This window comes from Bubalus kerabau, chromosome 12 (assembly GCF_029407905.1).
Source record: "Bubalus kerabau isolate K-KA32 ecotype Philippines breed swamp buffalo chromosome 12, PCC_UOA_SB_1v2, whole genome shotgun sequence".
Classification (NCBI taxonomy): domain Eukaryota; kingdom Metazoa; phylum Chordata; class Mammalia; order Artiodactyla; family Bovidae; genus Bubalus; species Bubalus kerabau.
This window is the reverse complement of record NC_073635.1, coordinates 89,241,627-89,250,415: the sequence shown is the minus strand read 5'-3', so window position 1 is coordinate 89,250,415 and position 8,789 is coordinate 89,241,627. Positions and strand designations below refer to the sequence as shown.

Here is an 8,789-nt window from a genome sequence, read left to right as displayed (position 1 = left end):
GACCTGGTGGACTGTAGCCCACCAGGCTCCTCTGTCCATGGGATTCTCACTGGAGCAGGTTGCCATTTCCTCTTCCAGGGAGCTTTCCAACCCAGAGATTGAACCCTGGTCTCCTGGGTCTCCTGCATTGGCAGGCAGATTCCTTTCCCACTGTGCCACTGGAACCATCCCTGCTCCTCAAAACCGGCTCAAAACACATCAGTGTTTCAAATGGAGACAGCATTCAGCAAACCAACACATTTATTTAAACACACGCTGACTGAGTGGGGACTGCCTTCCAGGTGTAGGTACTAGGAAGATGCCAGAGAAAGGAAACAAAAGACCCAGCCTCCACCTGGAAGGATGGGACGGGGCTCAGGTGGGAGGGAGTTCCAGAGGAAGGGGGTATATGTATACGTACGGCTGATTTAGCAACTGCACAGAGGCTGATTCGCCTGTTGTGCAGGAGAAACCAACAGGACACTGTAAAGCAGTTATCCTCCAATTAAAAATAAAAAACCCACCTTCGGGGACTCCTGACCCCATGTCTATTGGATGAGGGAGCCGCCTGGAAAGGTGCGGTGAGCTGGCAGGATGCAGAATTAGCTCCCTGTCCTAGGGAAACATACACCACCAGAGGACCTGGGTGTGGAGCCCAGCCAGCAGTGGTGTCTGCCTGGAATCCCCTGTGGCCTCGCCAGGATGGTGAAGTCACCCACTGTGCCCTGACCCTAAGCTTTCTTGAGCAGCTACTAGCTGCGCGATCCTCTTCAGCCCACAGAGTGGTGAACAAAACGGACACAGTGCTTCCCTCCTGCAGCTTACTTCCCAGAGAGGGAGACTGCATGGAAGGTCAGCAGTACACCCTTATTCAGTTCAATGCAGTTGCTCAGTCGTGTCCGACTCTCTGTGACCCCATGGACTGCAGCACGCCGGGTTTCCCTGTCCGTCACCAACTCCCAGACTTTGCTCAAACTCATGTCCATTGAGTCGGGGATGCCATCCAGCCGTGTCATCCTCTGTCGTCCCCTTCTTCTGACTTCCATCTTTCCCAGCACAAGGGTCTTTTCCAATGAGTCAGTTCTTCATGTCAGGTGGCCAGAGTATTGGAATTTCAGCTTCAACATCAGTCCTTCCAATGAGTATTCAGGACTGATTTCCTTTAGGATGGACTGGTTGGATCTCCTTGCAGTCCAAGGGACTCTCAAGAGTCTTCTCCAACACAACAATTCAAAAGCACCAAGTCTTCGGTGCTCAGCTTTCTTTATTGTCCAACTCTCACATCCATACATGACCACTGGAGAAACCACAGCTTTATTAGGGAGCGGTAGAAAGTAAGCAGTTAGGGCCACGGAGGGATGGAGGGCGGGAGAGGGACTCCAGACATCGGGGGTTGGGGCTCGCAGTGGGCAGTGACCGAGGGCAGAGTTCGGGCTTGCGGGGCAGAAGAAGGCAAGGCCGGTGCTCCTCGGGTGAGACGCTCTCACACCCCGCCTCCCGTCCGCATTTCCGCGTCCCCGCCCCTCCTTCTGCAGAGAACCGGGACGGCGCGGCCTCAGCAAACACCGCCCCCGGTGTTCACACTGGAGCACCGCCGGCGTCTCCAGTAAAGACTCGATCAGCACAACTGCCAAAGTCAGAAGTCCACTCCGAAGTGAAGTGGCGACGGCGGTCCTCGTCTCGCTCTGATCTACAACAGCACAACCCGCTTCTCGCCAAAGTGAGCGAAAACGACACCCGCCAGGGCCCCGGCAGACAGGCGGAGGACCGGTCCTCGAGGACGGTCACGGCCACACCTGCGCCTGCGGAGGAGGAAGCCAGGTGCTGGGGGCCGGAGCCCGCCCCGCGCCGGGACGCCTAGGTCAGCAGCCGGGCCGCGCCCCTGCGCTGTGTCCACTCCGGGACTCGGCTCTGCGTCCGCCAGCCTCCCCAACCTGGCGCCCCCACCTGCCCCCCTCCACCTGCCCGGGTCTTCCGAGTGCCGCCCGCTGGGGGAACGAGCGCGGGGCCGGCCAGAAGACAAGTCCACCCGGCCTGGCGGGCTGCAGGTGAGCGCCCTGAGGGGCGGGGAGAGGGCGGGGCCAGCCCGGGGCGTGGGCCGTCAGGGGCGGGGCCAGCTCGGGGCGTGGGCGGTATGGGGGGCGTGGTCAGCCCAGGAGTGGGCGGTCGGGGGCGGGGCCGACCGCCCTGGATCCCGGACTGGCCGTCGCCGGCGGGACACCTAGGTGGGCGTCGGGCTGGGTCCCAGCTCCGGCCCAGCGCCGAGCCGCGCTTTCTCTCCCGCGTTCCCAGGCGTCCGGAAGGGAGGGTTCCCGAGAGTCTGCCTCTCCGCCAGTCCCGGGTCGGAGTAGCCTCGGGGCGTCCAGCGGATCAGCCGCGCACCGGGCGCACGGGCCAGGAGGGCGTGGGGAAGCGGAGAGGTGTCCCCTGCGGGAAGATGAGGAAGCCCGACGGGAAGATCGTGCTTTTGGGGGACATGAACGTGGGCAAGACGTCGCTGCTCCAGAGGTACATGGAGCGGCGCTTCCCGGACACGGTCAGCACGGTGGGCGGCGCCTTCTACCTGAAGCAGTGGCGCTCCTACAACATCTCCATCTGGGACACTGCAGGTGAGGGCGGGGGCTTCTAGCTGGAGAGAAGCGTCCCTCAGGGCAGGGGACCCCAGGGCAGGGTCTCCTGGAGCAGGGGCCCCCAGGCCAGGTGTCTGCTGCCCCACGATGGGTCCCTCCCTTGCTCTGCAGGTGACCCCGTCGTCTGTATCAGGCCCCTCCTCACCGTGTGCAGCCACCCTTGGCCCCTCTTTGCTCCTACTTGACTCCTCTGCTGGTTGGAAAGCTGAGGATTCAGCCACTGGGTATATCTTAGCAACATTCCAGGAAAGCACCCTGGGCCCCAAAGAGAGGACCGCTGGTGCCTGCTTATGGAGCGCCCAGCCCAGCCAGCTGCTGGTAACCGGAGGCACTGAAGCCCTCCCACCAACAGGGTCTCAGTCGCTGTCCACAGCCACCTTGAGGGGTGAGCAGAGCTAGTATAAACTGCCTCTCCTGACAAAAGAGAAAATGGAGGCCCTGAACCTCCCCTGAGGGCTTAGGTGGGAAGCAGAGCTCAGGTCCCCTCCCTCAGTGCCAGATGTGTCTGTATTTTCCACTTATCGTCGCCATCGTCAGGGCGCATGCATGTTTTGGGGCTTTGAAGTGATTTTCTGCAGAGGCATTTTGAAGATAGCCATTTGATTAAATTCCAGGAGATAGTGGAGGACAGAGGAGCCTGGTGTGCTGCAGTCTATTGGGTCACAAAGAGTCGGAGATGACTTAGCGACTGAACAACAACAATAATTATTTTAAGTATGTGTAGTATATTTGTGGTTTTTCAAAAGTAGAATACATCAGCGGATCTTGACTCAACCTTTCAGTTTAACTCTGTGTAATTACACTGACATGAGTGTTACAATAGAATATATTTTCTTCCCCATGAAAAAGAATAAGATCCCACAAGTAAGTAAGCTGTAAATTAGTATGGTGCGTTTTCAGTGGGCTTGACTTTTTAAAGCCCGAAACTTCAAGGTCTGACTTTTTAAATATCTGCACTTTAAAAAGTGACATTTACACCGGAAGTTCCAGTGCAGAATTTAAAAGTTGCCAACTTGGGTACACCAGTCTGCTGAATAAGCAAGAATATAACTTATCCTCTATTTAAAACTGGATTGATGATGGCTGCTTTCCAACGTCTGCCCCTCCTCCCTCCCTCTTGCTTTCTCTTGGCTGTCTTTTTTGTTGTTAGAGTTGTTAACATCTTGACTAATGTGTTTGCAAACATGCTGTGAAACGCAGCGTCTCCCATCTCCCGGGTACAAGTGCACCTCCCTTGCTCTTTCTCTGCCTCCAGGCTGCAGAGTGAAGTTCCTCTGAGATCCTTTCCTTAGCTGACTCTCCAGCATTAAGCATTTGGTAGCAATGGAACCAGAGCTCTAGAAATCAGACCAAGTTAACATAACTTGTCTGTGTGTTCTGCATGAGGCTGGTCCTGAGGTCCCTTTGGTTGGTTGACTGGACCTCACTGCTGCCTTGGTTTACACAAGGCTAGTTCAGGATCAGTGCTGGGGGACCCAAACCCAGAACCCAGCTGCGGCTGCCATTAAGAAGCTTTTACCACCTGCGCGGTGTTTCTGGAACAGGAGCTGACTGTTTGGTGTCAGAACAGGCATCTTGGCATTCAAGGTTTGAAGAAGTAATGTCGATCAGTCACTTTCTTCTTTGGTGCTGAGGACGTGTTGCAGCCAGAATCTTTACTGTCAGAGGATTTTGTAATAAGGCTGATGAGATGTCCTTGGTGTCTGGTTGGGCTTCCGGGGGCAGCGACTCATTTCCTGGCTGCCTGCGAAACCGGCCTTCTTCCCGGAACCCCAAGTGTGACCTCAGCTGGGCCCCCGGGACAGTGGAATGCCGGGATCTGTGGGCACATTTCTGACCTCCTGTGTACACGTGTTCAGGGCGCCTGGGGCTAGGAGTCAGTGGTCACACAGGCCACCTCTGTGCCTGTGGGGTTAGGGAGACTTGGAGGGAGAAGGCACGTATGACTTTTTGCCTTTTAGGTAATCCTTGTTGGAGATGCAAAAGTTGAACTTTTAGGGAAGCCCCTCTCTTTCCTCCTTTTGGCTTGCCCTTAAAGTTTCTTTTGACCCCACCCTGTCTTCTAAGTTGCTTTCATTTTAATTTGTGTAACTGAGGCAGAAGGGTGAGGACCGGCTGGAGGACACCCGGTTTTATCACCATTCTCAGTCACACGGGGTGGGCGGGTGCTAAATAATGAAACTGATAGGGAGGCGTCAGAGTTCCTGTTCCACCTTGGCATGTCCTTTCAACAGCAGTGCCTGCTGGCATCCCGAGGCTGCCAGCAGAGGGGTGTGTGGGGCATCCCGAGGCTGCCAGCAGAGGGGTGTGTGGGGCAGAGCGGGGAGAGGAGGTTTGCTGGGTGGCTATCAGTTGGCATGGGGCTCCCTCTGGAGGGAGTGGCACCGTGGAGACGGGGCTGGAGCTGGTGGAGGTCACGCAGGACCAGGCTTTGTCCAGGGTTGGCACTCCGTGGGCTCCAGTTCCAGCAGAGGGGAGAGGCAGACAAGGAAACGCATGATATCGTGTCACATCGCATCACTGTTCCAGAGAAAATGCGGCAGGACAATGGGAAACTGAGCAGTGAGCCCGGGCAGACCCCGCCAGACGCCTGCCAGAGCCCAGGGCAGACCCTCCTCCAGAGCCCAGGCTGAGCCCGCCAGAGCCCAAGCAGACCCCGCCAGAGCCCAAGCAGACCCCGCCAGAGCCCAAGCAGATGCCCGCCAGAGCCCAGGGCAGACCCCTCACCAGAGTCCAGGGCAGACCCCCCACCAGAGACCAGGGCAGACCCTCCACCAGACACCAGGGCTGACTCCACCAGAGCCCAGGCTGACCCTGCCAGAGCCCAAGCAGATGGTCGCCAGAGCCCAAGCAGACCCCGTCAGACCCCAGGGCAGACCCCGTCAGATCCCGGGACTGTGCCCCCTTGTTTAGCTCTCCTTCCTCCTTCCCCAGGCCTTGGGGTGGGTGGTAGCTGACTCCTGTTTGAATGCATCTGAAGAGCTTTTCTGACCCAGATCCGCTTTGCTCCAGCTCCTAGTGACACACCCCGGTTTCCACCTGGGAGTCCCTGCAGTGCCCTTGACATCCAGGGCCTGCCTGTCGTCTGTTTGTGCGGACGGGACTTCTCTAAGATGACCGGCTTTTCTCTTCCGTGTTCCCGACTTCCTTGTGAGCCCTTGTTAACATCTGTATTTCTAACAGTCCGCTCACAGGTAGGCTTCGCAGGCGGCTCTAGTGGTAAAGGCCGTCTGCCAGTGCAGGGGACGTAGGAGGCCTGGTTCAACCCCTGGTCGGGAAGATCTCCTGGAGCAGGAAATGGCAACCCACTCCCGTGTTCTTGCCTGAAGAATCTCATGACAGGGGAGCCGGGCGGGCTACAGTCCGTGGGGTCGCAAAGAGTTGGACACGACTGAAACGACTGAGCACATGTGTTCAAGGCGATCTAGCCCCTTCCCACCGCGTTCCCGAGTTCGCCCAGGCTCCGCGATTGCCCAGTTCCAAAGCCACTTCCACGTTCATTGCAGCAGCGTCCGACTCCCAGGATCGCTTTTGGTTTCCTGCGGCTGTTGTAGTAAATGACCACAGACTTAGTGGCTTAGAAGAGCAGGTGCATCCCCGATGGGTCTCACTGGTTAGAATCCAGGTGTCAGGAGGTCTGTTCCTCTCCGAGCCTCCAGGAAGGACTGTCTTCCCTGCCTTCCTGCCCCCGGGGCCCGCCTGCACCCGCGGCTTCCTCCTCCTCCCTCTTCTAGCCGGCACGTCTGGTGGGGCCCTTCTCTCCTCACGGCCCTTGAACCCTGACTGTCATGCCCCTTCCCGTATCTGAAGGACCCTGAGATTACCCTGGGCACGTCCTGGTCATCCAGGGGTGTCTCCTCATTTAGGGTCGGCCGTTTGGATTTCTATGTTTAATACGGCGTGTTCACAGGCTCCAGGCCTGAAGACGTCTTGGTGGGGGTGGGGGCGGGCGTTCTGCCCACGACGGCTGCTGACCACACGTGTGATTGCAGGGCTGTGTCTCCTCTCCCCGCGTTTCCTCCTCTGTCAAAGGGGCACAGCTGTAGTTGTTGCTGGGAATCCAGCCGCTAATACGGGTCGTGTGCTCTGAGCAGTACTGGGAAGGAGGAAGCTTTGTGTTTTGCTAAATAAGCTTCTCCCAGCCCTGGGTACTCACAACCACGATGGCCACCAGCAAGCCTGTTACAGCGGGGCACGAGAGGCTTGGGTGGGTCACCAAGAAATGATTCTGCAGGAAGTGGAAAGCTCCAGGAATGGGGGCTCTGGAGCAGTTGGATTAAGCTCTTTCTCTTGAACACCTTAAGGGTACCCCGGGAGAGGATGCTGGAGTTCCGACGTATGAAGTCGTGGTGCCTGGAGGAGGGGATGTCCTTGCTCGCACTGTGATCTTGGTGAGGAGGTCTGGGCTCCTGTGGAAGACCAGGGCCTCAGTCCCATGAACGGCCGTGCTGTCCCGGGGGGCCCGTGTGGGCGGCCCCGGGAGGCACACGAGAGCAGATGCCAGGTGAGGTGGACAGTCCATCCGAGGACTACGAGCCCCTCTCTAGGCAGCTGCTCCTGGATCGGGGAGTAGGGGGACGCTGTGTGGGAAGAGGGCGTCGTTCAGGCTGTGGACCCTGGAGACGCGCTCTTTTTCATGGGGGCGGCAGAGCTGCGGATCCCCAGTGCCTTGGCCCAGCCTGCGAGGACTGCGTGTTTAACCTCGAGAGGCTGGCGCGGAAGTGGGTAGACAGCCTGTGCGAACTGTGTGTGCAGCCAGCGGCGGAGGGCTCTGCTTTTAGCTGCCTCTCTTGGTCGATGAGTGCGGCTGCTGAGTGGTTTTGAGGTCCTGATCCTGACAAGCAGGATGGGTGTGACAGGGATGGATGACCCCTCCTTTCTGCCGATCGGGGGTGCTCACCTGGGCCTCACTGCCACCCTACTTTGTGTAATTGGCACCCCCCCCCCCGCCCCCGCCCCAGAATTTTACAGCAGTAGAGCTCAGTGCCTGCAGCAGAGACCATACAGCACCGGAAAACTCAAGTGTTCAGTCTGGCCCTTTGCAGAAATAGTTTGCTGACTCCCGGTTTAGGTCCCATAAAAAGGAGAATACTTTTCTAAAAGTCTTTTCTGTAGCTGTTCTCTTGGCAAAACTCTGTTAGCCTTTGCCCTGCTTCATTTTGTTCTCTAAGGTCTGTCTAGTCAAGGCTATGGTTTTTCCAGTGGTCATGGATGGATGTGAGAGTTGGACTATACAGAAAGCTGAGCGCCTAAGAATTGATGCTTTTGAACTGTGGTGTTGGGGAAGACTCTTGCGAGTCCCTTGGACTGCAAGGAGATCCAACCAGTCCATCCTAAAGGAGATCAGTCCTGAATATTCATTGGAAGGACTGATGTTAAAGCTGAAACTCCAATACTTTGGCCACCTGACGCGAAGAGCTGACTCATTTGAAACCCTGATGCTGGGAAAGATTGCGGGCAGGAGGAGAAGGGGACAACAGAGGATGAGATGGTTGGATGGCATCACTGACTCAATGGACATGAGTTTGAGCAAGTTCCAGGAGATGGATAAGGACAGAGAACCCTGGTGTGCTGCAGTCCATGGGGTCACAAAGAATCGGACATGACTAAGCAACTGAACTGAACTTTCTGTAGTTGTAGAAACTCCCCAAAGAGTTTAGCATTTAGGAAAGAGTTCAGGAACTGAGGAGACCCCTGATTCAGTTAAACTGGACAAGCAGCTCTCAGATTTCCCTTGGGGGTCCACCTGAAGCTGTACTGGGTGAGGGTGGGGCCTGGGTTTAAGATCAGCGTGGGCTCCTACTGGGAGAATGTTCTTGGGAATAAATCTTAGTTTAGATTTGAGATCTGGAAATTAAGCCTGCAAAGCCAGTGTTGTAGGTGGTCCACGTCTTTGTGGGTGGTCCACATCCATGTGGGTGGCCCACATCTTTATAGATGGTCCACGTCTGTGTGGGTGGTCCACGTCTGTGTGGGTGGTCCATGTCTTTGTGAGTGGGTCAGCATCCTTGTGGGTGGTCCACACTTTGTGGGTGGCTCACGTCTTTGTGGGTGGTCCACGTCTTTGTGGGTGGTCCACATCCATGTGGGTGGCCCACATCTTTATAGATGGTCCACATCTGTGTGGGTGGTCCACGTCTGTGTGGGTGGTCCATGTCTTTGTGAGTGGGTCAGCATCCT

The 8,789-nt window shown here is 56.8% G+C and overlaps 1 protein-coding gene across 2 annotated transcripts in view; it reads left to right on the top strand.

The window, feature by feature from the left end:
- Window positions 1–1,550: 1,550 nt before the first annotated feature.
- The window catches only part of RAB20 (RAB20, member RAS oncogene family), a 30,813-nt gene continuing 23,574 nt past the window's right edge, over window positions 1,551–8,789 (top strand). Inside the window, exons 1-2 of one of the 2 annotated variants that reach the window (XM_055541884.1) lie at window positions 1,551–2,027; window positions 2,272–2,588. In XM_055541884.1, the coding sequence (XP_055397859.1) occupies window positions 2,417–2,588 (172 nt within the window). In that variant the 5' untranslated portion in view covers window positions 1,551–2,027; window positions 2,272–2,416. Of the gene's footprint in view, window positions 2,028–2,204; window positions 2,589–8,789 lie in introns of those variants that run through there. The other variant, XM_055541883.1, reaches the window with a different exon arrangement.